Here is a 16,588-nt window from a genome sequence, read left to right as displayed (position 1 = left end):
ATGAGCAATACCAACAGCTCTACCTATAATATTGCCGAGACCATTGCATTGTAAATGCTTGTTATCAATTTATCTGTTATTATTCACGTTTTATTTCCACCCACTGTGCTACGGCAGACAACATGGGGCAGTGGGTCAGCCCTCTTCATCCATTGACTAATTTCACTTGTGAGTGATGTCATTTTGCCCTTTCATAAGCAGCACATCCACACACTACATAGTTCCCTTAATTGACTGGGACCACTCTGGTAATGTGTGTGTTTTCAGACCAAAACATATTGAATATATATCAGCTTCTCCAACGAATGACTTGCAAAAACGATGACAAAACTAAGCAAGAATTGCCAAAGCCAAAAAGCTGATTAATGCTTGTTTAATGTTGAAAGTAGGACTGTCTGTCAGGTTACTCGAATAAGGTATGCACTAACCATTAAAGACCCTCAGCTGCATTTGTCACAACGGTTGTGGCCAGGGAAATTAGGCTTTCCGCCTGACACACGATACTCTGTTTTCTACATTGGAAACCTTCCTACATTGCCATCATTGTTCTTCTCTTGCCTGGCCTCACTGAGTGAGTTGATCTTTTGTTGTCTGTGGCATTGCTGCAGGCTCCTTTCCTTCCAGGTTACTTGGAGCTCATCGTAAATCCATTGAAGCGCGCAGACTTTGCATTACAGTATCTGATCTTAATAGGCAGGAAATCAACCAGTCTGTGTCTATTACCCACAATTGCATTCAATAGCTGCAATGAAACATCTACCATTTCTACCTTATTTTATTACTTATCTGAACGATTCATAAAAAATTTACTGCCTCTGCAGTATTTTAAAACATTGAGAGGAACGCAAGGAGTTGGAAGTGTGCCTACCCAGAGTTCTGTCAAATGATAAACATACATGTGACCTCTTCGATTTTAACAGAAAGGAGATGCCGGATACCATTATGTTATGTTACTCAAATGTCCAGCAATATATGCTTTTTTAGTGCAAAAGTCACTTGTTTGGTTTCAATGTCTTTGCCATCTACTGAACATTATCAATGCAGAGCCAGCCAGAGACATTAGTTATTGTCCCTTCCCCCTTATGCACAGAAGGCTCAAGCACATAAGTCGGGTGAGAGTAAATACGTGAGTAAATACGTAGCATTATTGATTGGATCCACTGTCAGTGATTCTATGGAAACCCTATATATTCAGTTCTGCAAAACTCTGTGTCCAGAGCAAAAACATCTTACAAGATCGGAGTTAAATGACTTGATTCAATGTTCATCCAGGGATGGCAGTACACAATTTAGCAATTCACGCAAATACCCATTTTTAAATGCAGTCCAAAAGTCGGAACACTACTAATAATATTAAAAGATTCTTCAGGATTCTAGAGAGAGCCCCAGTGTAGTGGCCAGACTTGGTGGTATTAATCCTAGATTTAGAGAAGGCATTCAGTACACTCAATTGGCAAATTTGGGTTCTCTCCTCACCTCCTCAGTATGATACATTTGCTTTAAGTTAACCTGGTAGCCAGAATTCGACTGGGCAGGTTTATGTCAGACCCCATCATGATCGGAAGGGACACAAGGAAGGGTGCACACTCTCCCTCTACTCTCCACCCTAGCAACAATTTGATTTAGAGCAAAGAACCATGACTCGGGTGCACCTCTTTCAGGTGGTGTCCATGCAGTCTCCCTCTATGCGGACAATGTTCTGCTTTATTTGAGGGATTCACACACAGGCCTTACCACCATCACTTGGGTTTCTGGTGGTCTCCGGCCTACTAGTCAATAAGGGTAAATCCTGTCTATTGCCTCTAACTCTGGGACCACCTCCTCTAAATATTTCTCTGGGTGATTGCCCATTATGGTGGGAGAATACCATGTTCCGTTATCTGGGAATACTCATGTACCATGCAGAGGAAGACCTATGGGTGGGTAATTTGGAACAAGCAGTGAATGTCAGGTGACATTTTAGAAGTTGCTACCCCTCTGGGTCATCAGACATTTTTCCATCTCTAAGATGGTTATGTTGTAAATACTGCTTTATTATTTTGTGAATTTCCCAGTATGTCTTACTTGATACTTCTCTTGCAATCTGTGTCCACTCTTGGGATAATTGGCATGGCATAGTGGACACCAAAAAATGACCATACCTGTGCTTCAGTTTCCGATGACAGAGGAGGCCTTGGTGCTACTAACTTTGTGGCTTATTACGCTACGGCACAGTTGCAATAGGTATCTAGCTGGCTGTCTGAGATCTCTCTGGATGAAACTTGCATGGTCAGGAGACCTCTTTGCTTTTATGAATTATGGACATGGTGTTTGGCGGGACTCCCGGTTGAAGGCATCCTCAGCTCCCACATTTGAATCCTGGCATTCAATAACATTGCGCTGGCCCAGTCTGAAAGTAAGGCTCTTCTCAAAGAAAAGTGCAAAGGTCTCCACGGGTACCCGATTACAGATGATTTGGATGCTTTGCAGACAGCTCTAGAAGAAGAGCTAAGAGATGATACACTGCACCCATGAGCGGCCCCTGTTTGTAGTGCGCTCACTTTTTGCGCACTGCACCATTTGGCATGATCTCCACGGCACCTCCAAATGCATACCTCAGAAAGCTGGTCTTTACCCCGCCCCCTCTTTTTTTTCAAAGGTAATTACCTCTTAATTACCCAATTTTCCTCAACATCCCCTCATACCACCCCATTTATCCTACTACAGCCAACCATTGTGCCTTGCCTCCTTTTTTGTGTTTTTCTTATTTTGTTATGAATACACTAATAATATCCATTTTATCATTAGCCCATTACTTTATTTTTTTATAAGCTACTGTGACTGACATTGTGCATTACTCCAGTGCTACTGAATACCTTGCATTGAGATTTCTATATCACAGTTACCTATTGCTGTTGTTTCATTTTCACACTCATAGAAATCGTATGCAGATTATGTACAAATGCAACCTGTGTTATTTGTTTCTCAAAACTGTAATAAAAACGAGTTAAAAAAATGTGATCCAAAAAAGAGACACTTCAATAGGACTAGGATCCATTTAGTTAAGAAAATTCAGGACAAAAAAGGTAAATTATTTAAAGCAATAAATGGATCTATTAAATAAAAAACATTTTCATTGATACAGATAAAAAATGTATTGATGTGTTCCATGAATGTGGGACTTTCGTATAAGATAAATGAAGGTTAATTTTAAATGTTGGCAATCGCACAATTCACTTCAGAGTATCATTGCATCACCTGTTTTGCTCATCTCAAGCAGCATCTTGGTATGATTCTACAAATACTGTGATGATTTCTGTCTTTTCAATAGGATGCCTACAAGCTGTCTATCGAAAGCCTCGCTGAAGTAACAGCTCGTTGTATTGAACAACTTCATAAGATAGCAGAGTTAATTCTTCATGGGCAAGACGTGGAAAAGCCAGCTCAGGACCAGGCAAAAGTCCTGACTAGGTAAACTAGCTCTTTACATTTTGTTGCCAAATACATTGCATCAAAGATGTTTGAATGTTTGTGATATTTTGTACGCAATATGCTGTGTGGTGAAATGCAAGACTAATCTTAAGGAATCATAGGTATAGTATGTATGATAATGTAAACTTACCAGGTGTGCTTTGTAGCATAAACCGCATGTAACTTTATAATATTTGGGATTTATCAGGTTTGACCAAAGACTTCAAAATCCACAAAGAGGGCATACCCACATTTCAATCTCGTATAGCTCAATTACCTGTTTAGTGATTAGTTTATTACTTTAATATGTATAATATCATGAGAGAAAGATGAACTCTCTCTATCTTTCTCTGTAGAGGATGTTCTTACTAGGAAGAATAATGCATTTTTCACACATTTGTGCATCTCTTTAAAAAGGGACTAAATACAGACCAATTGGCATAACGCATCCTCCCATGATGTATGAAACAGTAGAGCTACCCCTCAGTCATTAAGGGATGGGGGTAAAACCACTTGACCACTACACTATTGTCCCCAAACCAGGAACCCCTGAATAATAACTTGAGTTTAAAAAATATAGATAATGCACAAATACACAAACCCTGCTTAAAATATTACCAATAGCTTATTGGTAAAAAAAAAGTTTTAAACAATAACATAATGGATTGTATAAACATTAAAATACACAGTCATTATCACTTTGATTGTCGTAAATCTTTAAAAACACTAAAAAGACTGATGCTATTACAAATATATCAAGGCATAATGGTGAACATTTTAAACATCTAATTGAAAATGTTGATTGTGTAAGCAATGATTAAAAGGTTTCATTGACTGAGTACATTTTGATATATACAATACATTATATGTATTGTGGATGGAGGGGGTTTGAGCTTGCAAAATGCCAAAATGATGTATCTGAGGCCCAGGTTTAAACTAGAAGGAATTACAGTATCTGACCATCTAGCATTTTATCTACCTTAATCCTCTTGCTTTAAATCCTTTCTTCTCTGCCTCTGTTGTTGATGAGTGGGCAGATGATGAAAACCAATGGGCCTACCCTTTCTAAACACTTCTAGGGTGAGTGTAAGGTCGTGATATTAAAATACAGTATGGCAGTTTGACCCTGAACAAGAGTGAATGCATAGTTTAATTCTAGCATGCTTCTCTCGTAATGCAGTCAGCACCTGCATTCACAGAACCAGCAGAATTCTGCCATATAGTTACAGGTATTTTAACACTTTTACTACTCACATTAAAAAAGGTTGTCATATGTATAGAGTTCTTTACTCTCTTAATTTACATGATACATCCAATTTTTCAGTTGGATTACCCAGATGGATTAAATCTCGGTCAATGTAAATAATTTGACTAAACATGTGTGGGAAAGTTACAACTATAGTATGCGCACAAGTTCTTACATACACTGTGCAGAATTATATATAAGTGCACATTTATGTACTACCATGCAAAAGTTGTCTAAGTTATTACTTAATGTTAAAAAGCTTCTTCCCGCTATGCATAGCTTATTCCTAAAGCACATGTGTGTAAATTCATAAGAGGCAATACAATGCAGATGGCAATAAAAATAGAGCATATACATAAATGATGACTCTAGTAAATAGTTCTTAATGGTTGCTGTGAGCAATAAATAATAAAATGCCTCTAGAATAAATACAGATATGTAGCTAAATATATGTACACAGCAATCATGCTCCATGAGCTGTCTTCAACTTTGGAAGCTGCTTCTGGCAGCAGAGATTTTGCCATTGCAAGTCAACTATAATAACTTAATACAGTCGAGCAGCTGCCTTGTTTCATTATTACAGTTGACTACAGATGTCAAAAGTTGCTGAGTAATCAGGAAATTAGCAATGGGCTTTTTTATACAGGGATTTCAGGCTCCTTAGTATTATAGGGAGCATTATGTGCAACAGGAATTTGTGGTTGTGTTGCACTGTGTACACAACTTGCAACTTCTCTCTGGGGTGAAAGAGACAGATACGTTTGAAAATTAAAATCACCTGTAATCAAAAATGAATTTCATCCTTCAGGTGATTCATGCCCAAACCATATTTCCTTAACAAAAGTGCAGTGTGTGTACCTATTAGTCAATAGTGTATTCCCAGATATTGATTCAACCAATACCACTGATCTAACATTCAATATCTGTGGCCAACTGACTGCTTGAGCTTTGTGCCCTGTCGCTTTTCACCGAGTTCCCCAATAGTGAAAACCCCTGTCTAAGAATGGCATTGCTCCATTCCTGGAAGGCTTTTTAACGTTTACAATAAATATTGCCTATTTATATGCAGGTGCATTTATAGCCTGCGCTGCTACCTCCCAGCTTACTCGTGCTAACAATGATCAAAGGAGACAATAATAAACTCGTTCAAACTGAGCCACTCCTGAAAGACCTTCTACTAAACTGTGTGTTACTCATACTCCCCTAAGGAGTCGTTTTAAGTAGTGAGAGGCTTACTCTAACATACAGTGGTGTGGACTGCAACCACATACCACAATATCAATTTTTCAACAGTACCTCACCAGATAATCAGTAGGGGTAAAAGAAAAAAGGTGTGCATCTCAGTCCGCACTGCAGTATATAGCATAATAAATATGGCGCGGATTGAGCAAAGCTTGAGAGCACTTCCTTACAAATGTAAGGTCTCTCAAATAGGCAGATTTCTCTGCAGTTGTATGTGAGACCTATTTAGACGTTCCAGGGAAGTGTTAAGCTAATCGTCCATGCAAATGTGGAGAAATCTACAGAAGATTTGACGTTATTCATAAACATTTACAATACCTTCGCTACACTTATCTGCTCTTGACAACTCAAACCTAAATTATACAGATGTAGGTGGTGCAGAAAGTGCATGAGCCTCTACATTTTTACTTTGGTATGAGAGAAAAATACTACACCTAGAAAATGATTTTTCATGTGAAGAAACATGCACAGATAGGTGATGGTGGAAATATCACCAATTTCCTGCACATGGAGATTTTCCATAATACATATAGTGCATATGTATGTATGCACATTCTGAGGGGTTTAGACTACACATGGTATTTTTAGGATTTCCGAAAATCAGCCTTAAGCATCTACATCTAGCAAATTAAGATGTGTTTGTGTTTGGCCCAGGCAAAATTGACTGTAAGTTCGTCATAGAATGTTTGGTCATTAGTTGAATGAATTTGTATAACATGTTTACAAGATATTCCTGATATTTTGGTCAAATTAGTGGAATGTAACTTGTGATTAAGTGATTTTTACATGTATAGAGTATTGTACTCCACACATCGCAAAAGTAGTGTTACTAGTTGGTATATATTAGTGCATCCGGTTTCTTTTATCTTTTTGGCCTCGCTATAGACACATCTAATTATAGTGCTCACTGTTTTTGGATTCTATGAAAACCTCTCCAACAGGTACTAGGGGGAAATTTCTGTTATTGATGGTTATCTTGTTTTTATTTTTAGGTTAAATGATGCTATGTGTAAAGAAGTATCTTCGTTGTCAAATAATTTTTCAGATTTCCTGACTACAGCTGGAGTAAGTCATCAGTTTTTAAAATTATCTGTATTTCTGTAATTGGCTATGTATTACAGCCGACTCTTAAAATGCCTGTTATATTCCAAAGCGCAATTAGAAATAGTGAGGAAATTGATTATAAATGTCGAGTGTCTCTGGTTAGTGCTTATAATTGTAATATTTTAGGTTTTGTCACTGGTTGAGACAACCCAAAGCTTTATAAACTTGATGTACTGCAAGTGTACAGTCATACTCATTATGAGTAATGATGTTCTTTATATTATTTTGTAATCCTGAACTCTACTTGTCAAGGGCATGGCAATTTACGGAATAGCAAATCTGCTCAATGGAAAGCGATTAACATCATAGCATCAATTTTATATCTCACTTTCAAATACCAAAAAAACCTCCAAAGTACTAGACAATTATGATATTATAAGGGGGTGCAGTACAGCAAAGAAATTAAATCAGCAGGTGTTTACAGAGTACACCTAATCAGCCTGACACTGTGTTCGTGTCGAATGAGCATCATAATATTCGCTTGACCTGACAATGAGACAAAGTTGCAGTTTGAACACTACCTTTGTGTTGTATCAGAGAAGTATTGTCCTTCAGTGATTGTTTACTGTGATTTTCTACTTTCTTTTTTTTCACGTACGTCTTTTAACTTCTACAAGTAGAAGAAACCTCTTAGTTATTTATCTTTACTGGCTACCACAATAAGTTTCTGTAGCAAATGATTAAAGTTTTTCTACTAAATGTATTTTTTCATATTTAATAATGATTTATTTTTTCATGAGCAATAAAAACCATATTAAATAAAGTATTGGCGCACCTCAGCGATTTACACACACACCGTACAGTATATCCTATCCATGTTCCCATAAACTTCATCTTCTCAGCTTGGGTCAACAGGGAGAGGGGTAGAAGTGGGGAAGATCGATCCTCACCAAAGCTAGTTTCCTCATCCTTGAAACGTAAACCTTTTCAAACTTTCCAAGGTAGCCTCTGACTTAAAATACCACTCTCTCCTTCATACCCCAATATTTGTGTATACATCAAATATCAATTGTTGGTATATGCAGGCATCGCAATTTCTGAGCATTATCCTTGTTTGCCACAATACCCATGAATAGTGAGCATTTTATTGTGTCTCACAAGATCTAATTTTCCTCCCTCAATAAAAAACCTGATGTGTCTGGCATGACCTCCTTCTTTCCAAGAACTCTGGTCAAACAATCCTTCACCCCCTCTCAGAAGGTTTGGGTCTTGGGAAAGTGTCACACAGTATGAAGGTAAGTACCATCTTTTCCACCGCCCAAAAGAAAATCAGACAATGGTTTGATGTTAGAAATGATTTTAGGTGTACTCTAATGTAATATATCCTATATAAGATTTAAGGCTGGAGCAACTTGAATCCGGTTATAATTGCCACTCTTTGGGGTGCATTAAAACATTCTCACAGTTTTTGTTGTCAAATGAGCTTATATTCCTTTCCCACTTTTCTCTCAGTTTCTCGAGGCTTTCGGGGAAGTTTGCTTAAATGTCTTATAAATATCCAATATAACTTTTCGTCTGAGCGGTTCCTCCTGTACCCAGCACACTAATGGTGTGCATTCTGGCTCAGCTGTATCACTCTTCCTTTTTTTACTTATAAATTCTGTGCCTGAGGTATAGGTATCTGAAAAAGTTCAGATTTAATTGTTATCATATTGCAGCAGGGTGAAAGATTGCATGCCATCTGGTCCCCAAACACCCTTAGTGCTGAATAGACCTATCATGTCCCAGGTTGTAATTCCTCCAATCTCAACACTTTCTACATTCTACAATTCACCTATAATGGAATTTTATCCAGGAGATGGCTCTCCAAAACAAACATTTTGGTCACAGTGTTCCAGGTTTCCACTACTATGTCTGTCAGTTCGGGTATCCCCATAGAGATTATCCCTGTGATATGTCTTTTATATTCATTATGATGCTCTAGGTGAGGTTGGTATGTCTAGACACGAGTTCCATGCTCACTGTGCTATAGGATTCTGCTGAACAGATCTGGGGTTGCTGTTGTTCCTATCTGGAGGAGATCTAGCTTAGCAGGTGAGGTTGGACTATTCCTATTGGAGCAGGACCAAGACTGATTTGCATAAGGCAGCTCCCTGTCTGCAGACAGCATACTATTCATTTTCCAAAATATGTATACATAATATACATAAGTAGGGGCTATTTTGGTCAGTGAGCTTTATCTGTTGGTCTGTTTAATTGTCATTCACATTTTGATTCAGCCCACTTTACCCACTGCGTGTTTTTTTTTTATAGAGTAATAGCACACAAAGCTTGTTCATGTCCTCCTAAAAATTGTTTCTTCTCTTCACTGACGAAGTTGGTTCAAAGTGTGTGTTTTTTTTATGCCTTCATGGTGATTGATTTTCTCTCTTCTTTATAGTATTGTTGTTATTGTAACATTGCAGCTCCCTTTTGAGTTGAGTGCTTGGTTAGGTGGTGCTTTAGTCTTGTGTATAATAATTATAAAATGCATGGCACAACTGAAAGCTGCGTTGTTTAAAAAAAGCTGCACCATTAAAACAGCCTCGTCAGTGGAGTTTTAAAAATGTTAAATTATTATTGCAAACATACAGTGGGCACATTTAAGTGGCTCTGTATTTTATTTTTTAGTCCTTTTAATGTTTGTGGTGTATGCTTACTAAAAATAAAAGCAATTAAACTCTCGTACTAGCTCACCAAGGCCAGAGCTATTGGTTTACCAACTGTTTCCATGTCGATATATTTCAGTAAAGCGGGTGAATTGCTTTAAGTCATAGAGATGAGGTCAGCCGCTGGGAATGTTTCTTGTAAATGTGCTCCTCTTTGTCACTGATTTTCAACTGAAATGCAGCTCCTATAGTCTTGTTGTTTCAACGCCTCATACATGTCTATATCTAAAGTAGGTCTTGGTCTACATGTTTAGATTTTGTACCATTGCTGACAAATTTGTTTCACTTCCTCTACTAAAGAGAGCAGAAAAAGGAAGATTTTCCAATAGTGTTCACTATTTAGAAAAGCATATGATATATATTATCTCAGCACATACATGGCTATAAGATGCTATCATTGTCATCTATGTTCTTTAAAAATGTTGTCTCAGAAATTCTGCCACTCCCAACATGTATAATCACCTTTTTCATTCAATTACCTTTTCAGCACAGATTCCAAATAAAATGAATTTTTAGGAATAGTCATTATCCCAATTTGTTTAAGGGACAGCTGTGTGTATGTGATGCTCTAATGAGACCACGTCAATCATCGGCATCTCAGGCTCTTTCCGAGCTTCATTGGCTTCCAGTTATGCAGAGGGTACAGTTCAGGTCGCTATGCATAGTTTTTAATGCTCTGCATGGCTCTGGGCCCAAACCACTACAAAGCAGATTTGAGTGGTATGTCCCCTCGCGTAACCTCCGTTCCTCCTCAGCCAAACTGGTGAGAGTGCCCAGGTTTAGAAGAGTTCGATCAGGAGGAAGGGCCTTCAGCATTGCAGCAGCCACAGCTTGGAACAAACTCCCAGCCGAATTTAGGCAGATGGAAAATCTGCTGTTATTTAGAAAGAAGCTGAAGACTTGGCTCTTTCCTAGTATATAAGTTTTAGATCTTTTGATCCTTGCCCTTCAATATACTCAGAGTCTAGCTGGTTTTTACGTGTTCAAGCGCCAGGATACCCGTAGGGTCACAGTGCGCTCTATAAATGCTGAATACATTACATTACATGTGAATGAATAGGTACCCAATGATTAAAAAAACAATGGCGAACAGAAGGTGTAAATGTTTCTGTGACTGCCTGTAAATCGTAACCCTTCCTAATTTAAAACTTTTTTTATAAGCTAGACTGTGCTGCACACCTTTCATACAAGTTTGTTGATGTGAGTTGTCTGCTGGCACATAAGGTTTAAAATCTGGGTATTAGTCATGACATTTCCTGGCTGTAGGTCAAATTCCATCAATACAGGTCACTTGTAGAGTCTTATTTTGTGACCCACTTCTTTACTTTACACTAGAATGTCCTCTGCCCATTATAATTCTTTTCAAAGAACTTTAAAAATCTAGGAATACAGATTGGTGAAAAACAGGGGGCATTAGGCTTTATATACAGTGAAAGACTTTTTCCATAGGCACACTCTGAGGCATCCATCTTCAAGCAAGGGTTTAATTGGTTGTCCCTCCCATGACAAATCAAATAGCCACCAATATTCCATCAGATCACCCTTATTGCATCAATTTAGACGTCCCAAAGATGTGCTATTCAAATGTGCATCTGACAGAATACCATTAACATGCTTTCCAAAGCCAAACAGTACAATTTAGACATGATTGCTATTTCAAATATTGATAATCAATTGGAAATGTGCTATGTAATCCCTTATTAATCTATATGCACTTCATTTTAACAGAGTAAAAAGAAAGCGGAGGTTCTCAGCCCAATGGTGAACAGTGTTTTGGAAGAGGTAAACTTTTTCGTGTCTTTTCTTTACTGATTTTATAGCCACCTTAGAATGTTACTGTGATCAAGGTTAAATAAAATGACTGTGTCATAAATTTAGCCACATTGGCTATTTTCAACTTCAGTTAATACATAGCCATCTTTATAAGTAACGACGGAAGTGTTGCTTAAGTAATCTTGCATAATTACCTGTGTGAATGCCACTCCTTAAATGACTCACTGACTCTACCAATGAATACAGTGTTCTCCTTTTCACCTAAGATGGTGGGACTGCCCTCAAAATACAAGAAGGGTCATAGAAGAGAACCATCTAGCTGTTGACTGATAGCATGCATGGCCCGGTGTAGATCATGAATAAGAATAATGTTAATATAAAATCCCTTTAAATAGAGTGGTTTGACTATGTACAATCCAGTGACACTCCTAGCGTTGTAAAAGATGTTCCTGATGAAGGTGAGCAAGTCGCTGTGTTGTTTATGAATCAGTTTATCAGCTGAGTTTGGCAAAGTGGACAGACGACTATTCCAGATAATTAATCCAGAGGATGCTGATTCCTTGACTCATTGGGTCACTTTGCCCTGGTGCATTACTTGGTAAGTATGCCCATGTGTCCTTATTTACTGATGCTGGAGGCATCAGTAGTTTGGGGAGGCAGCTTTACTTTGTATTACTTGTTAGACTGTGAGAGACCTCTAAGAAATGAGGAACTACTTTGGTAATCAGTAGTTGCGATCCCAAGTCTTTCTGGTTATTTCGTATTTCACACTCAGTATTTCTCCTGGAGATTTTAGCTTCTGAAATATGTCCGTGAAAAACAGTGGATCTCCAGTCTTCCTTTGTGCCTTTTAATTACATTGGGACCGGTAAATCACATTACCCGCCACACCGCAAATATGTAGGCACTTGTAATATAAGCTATGTGGTGTTGTCTTGATCTGGACCTGGTTTCATTTATAGGTCGAGCCTAAAGCATGGCACATGCGCTGCTTGCGAGACTTTTAGTAAGGGGCTTCAGAAAGCCCACCAAGCTCACCACACGCTTGAGCGTGTGTTTTTTTTCTTTTTCGCACAGCCTATTGGGCTTTGCGTGCGTCTTTCTAAGAAAGACAGCACACAATTGGGCAAAGGCGGGTGCATGTTCCACCTTTGCTCTGCCCACGGCCTATTGGTTGCGGTTACCCGCAGGGGCACCATCTGGTTTTTAGATGCGTGCTCGATAATTTAAAACAGATGTGTCACAGTGGTGCACGCGCGCGCACCACTCGCGTGCTTGTTTCTTTCTGTTATCCACCCTTCACGATAAACAAAAAAAAAAGTAAGTGCTTGTGTTATAGCTTTTTTTTTTACCTTAATAAGCGCTGCGCACACTAGGCACGCCGCGCTCGTTTTGTACTCTGTGTTTCTCTGACAGAGACCCGCAGGCAGGACTAATGTCTGCAGCCCTTTAGTGATCGCCCCACCGGACAGCCCGGACCGTTTTGCCTCTTCCAGTCCTCTATTTCCACTGGGGTGACCATGCCCGCTGCAGCCCGCCTGTGATCACTCCTCAGGAGTCAGTCCGCTGCCCGTGAGCGCTGCCGCCGCCTCTCTGCGCACACCCAGCGATAACCTGTGTCTTTCACAGCCTAGTTTCGGACATGCACTCTACCCAGATGACCTCCAGCAACTACCACAGCCTTCAGAAGCCGCAGGAGTTGCCCATGCTAGTGGTGTCTACTGCCACAGACAGCAGCTACTACACCAACCAGCAGCACTGCGGAGGCGCTGGCTCCCCCTTTGGGCAGCTGGGCTCCTACCAGTACCACTCCGGCGGCCTGAGCTCCGTTCCCTCCCGGCCAAGCCCTACGAGATGGGCTACAGCAGAACTTACAGCTCCTACGGACCATAGGGGATGAGCCCGCCCCTGCCAACAATGAGCCAGGTGAGTGCGCCAGGAAGTGCCCAGAGACCTCTGAACTCAAGCCACTCTTGCAGGGCCACGGATACCCTGCATTTCTAGTTAAAGAAAGTGCCCCAAGCCCCGTGTGTGTGCAGCACGTCGGGGTCAGACCCACGAGCTAGATTACGTGTCTGCACTGCACCGCGGCCGCCTTGCCCCAGATCCCAAATGTACTCCCACGTCACTGAACCCCAGAATACTCTGTGTGTCTTTGCTTCACCCACATTTCAGGACCCCATGCTGATTCAGGATCTCTGTCCGACTCACCCTCCCGGGTCTTCGTTTTACTCTCCATCTGACCGACTTAGCCACCCAGACAACAGTTCCGTCTGCTTATTAATTTGGTCTGTAATCGACCTGCCTCCCCCAAGGCCTCCCCCATGGTCTGCCTCTGGGCAATATAGCCGTCATGCTGGAAAGTATTACGTGCATGTGTTAAGAGCAATATATCATGCCTGCACTGAATACCTGTAATACCCCTACTCCAGGGTATTCCACAGGTCCTTTGTTACTCTGTTACTCCAGCCTTGCCTCTGTTAATCCACCATCTATTCTGCATGCCTTTGTTAGGTACTCTGTCGTCCGGTATATTTTGCATACCAGTGCTACGCCATCCATGCATATATTATTACACATCGCCTTTCTGCTTTAAATGCTTTCTCATTAAGTGCAACGTGGTTTCTTGCAATTTGCAGGGACGCGTTGTAAGCACAGCATGGGCCCCTTCAGTGGGGATGTTGCTCGTCGGGTGTGTGAAGGTAGCACTGAAGTTCTACATTGGCTTTTCAAGTTGCACACAGAAGAGGTGCACGTTAAGTGCGAGAGGTGCCTTTTGAGAACATGCCCATAAATATGTTCAAGCGCATGGGTGCATGCCTGAGTGCTTGTGAATATGTAGATTACATGCATAATTGGATGCTAATAGCATTTGCTACTGCACACGAAGATATCTGTGAGTGCATAGAAGCATGTGTGACTGTAGAAGCAGGATGCATCACATTATAGAAAGTGACAGAGTATAGAGTGCTACATACCTCCTAATATAGTGTATACAATAAGTTACACCCATTATAAAATTATAAACAGTGCAAGAGGTCTCTTTGTGTTTCCTGAATTGGGATTCTATTTTGCTCCCTTAAACTTCCCATTCTCATTTTTCTAACGCCCCTCTTTCCTCTGCCTGTCTGTGCCCTCCCCCACCACACTTTATACCAAATGCTCTATTTTTGCTGATTCACGATTGCACACGACGTGGCAGAAGTACAAATGTTTTTCACTAGCAATTAATCAAATGGATGCTTTTGAACGAAGATTACATTCTTTCCATCGACCTCTTCCCTATACATGATTGGTGGATGATAGCAGAAGACATGCAGATGATCTCGACAAGTGTTTACCAAACTAAAAATCCATTACGTATTTATCTTGTCACATTTGCTGCTCTTCAAAACAGAAGTCAAATGTCAGGCTATGTCTCCTAATAAATTGCTGTTTTTTAACATAATGATGGGTGTTTACAAGTATTAGAACAGGCAGGAAGAAATTGCCAGCATTGCACGAAAAAAAACCTAGAAGACATTTTTTATATTCTTTTTTTAATAGGGTTGGTCTGTTGTACGTAATGTCGTCTCGCTTATATATAAGGTAACAGAAATGCTTATAACACTTTTTTATTATGACTTTTCAAAATGCTGCACAGCAGCCACAATGCTCTGCAGCATAGCTTGACAGAGCTAGTAGCTCTGGCTAAACACCTATAAGATCCCAAAGGCGAGACCTATTGGCTATGCCAATGCTTGTTGCCTTATACGATGATGCCTGGATGAGGGGCAAAAATTATAAATAGGATGTGTTTCCTGGAAGCATGCCATGTACATTTAAGGTTACAAAGTACTGTATTCTTTTTTTTTTGTTTTTTTTTTTTTCTTTTTTTTTTGAAACCGTTTATTACAAGTCTCAAGAGTATACAAGTATGGGCCTACAACCTTCCGGCCGGCCGCTAGCAATGACAGGAACATACGATATACATTTATGGAACATGTGGTGTTGCAGAGGAGCATGCTCAGGAGGTAACAACGTCAAAAGCCACATCATCCAGACCCCACTATACGGTTTCATTTTAAATTAAGAACAACAAGAAAACCACACCCACAAGGCAACCCACAATCGGAAATAGCAGCACGTGCTCCCCTAGAGGGGGGATCCCAACTATCCACAGAAGTCTAAAGAGGGGGAAGAGAGCAGAGCGAGGACTGGGGGAACCCAATGCCCGGCAGCGGGGGAATGAGTCGGCTAGGGGGATGGGGCTGGCGAGGTATCAGGCAGCAACGGTGGTGCACAGATACCCCCGCGGTAGGCGTTCCAGGGGCCCCATACTTTCACCCATGTCCCAGGCTTACCCCTCGCCACATACACCACCTTTTCTCGAAACATGCACCAGTCCATGTGTTCTTTCCAGGCCGAGACCGTCGGGGGCCTCTGGGATCCCCACAGTTGAGCAATATCACGCTTGGCTATCATATATCCCAGAGTCACCCACCACGTCTGCGGCGCCGAGTAATCAGTCGGTTCCCACACATTCAACAGGCATCTCCTCGCTTAAGTACTGTATTCTTGACTAAATAATTTTAAAATTGTATATATATAGATATATGTTCAATAAAGAAATAAAGGTTAAAGGTACGTTATAGTTAGGGGAAACTGGCAGTTAAAACATACTATTTTAAACAAAACCATTGAAATTCACCAGCTATAGGTATCTCAAATAACTATAACTCATGCCCTAAAGTAAATATAACTCGTACCCCCACCATGCACAGTGTTGTTATCATTGATGTAATTGCAGATGTTGCAGTGATGTTATCAATGATGCAATATAACATGTCATAAGTGATGTAATAGCTGAGGAATTTAGCAGTGCATGGTGAGGGTGCGAGTTACAGTTCCATTAGGGCACAAGTTATAGTTACTGGTGAATTTATGTGGTTTTGTTTGTTTAAAATAGTATGTTTTAACTGACATTTTCACCTAATTATTTTGTCCCCCAAATCTTTGTTTTTATTCATTGAATTTGTAATTTCTTTTTCCCTTTGAAATGAAAAGTAACATAATATTACAATTCCTAACTATAACATCTTTAACCTTTGTTTTTTTCAGTGAATTTCTATGTTTAAAAAAAATG

The 16,588-nt window shown here is 40.0% G+C and overlaps 1 protein-coding gene across 1 annotated transcript in view; it reads left to right on the top strand.

The window, feature by feature from the left end:
• The window catches only part of FAM114A1 (family with sequence similarity 114 member A1), a 199,670-nt gene that overhangs the window by 170,331 nt on the left and 12,751 nt on the right, over window positions 1-16,588 (top strand). The window contains exons 11-13 of the mRNA XM_085642273.1: window positions 3,311-3,450; window positions 6,931-7,003; window positions 11,419-11,472. Coding sequence (XP_085498399.1) covers window positions 3,311-3,450; window positions 6,931-7,003; window positions 11,419-11,472 — 267 coding nt within the window. The remainder of the gene's footprint in view (window positions 1-3,310; window positions 3,451-6,930; window positions 7,004-11,418; window positions 11,473-16,588) is intronic.

Source organism: Triturus cristatus, chromosome 2_2 (assembly GCF_964204655.1).
Source record: "Triturus cristatus chromosome 2_2, aTriCri1.1, whole genome shotgun sequence".
NCBI lineage: Eukaryota > Metazoa > Chordata > Amphibia > Caudata > Salamandridae > Triturus > Triturus cristatus.
This window is presented reverse-complemented; position numbering and strand designations above follow the sequence as displayed.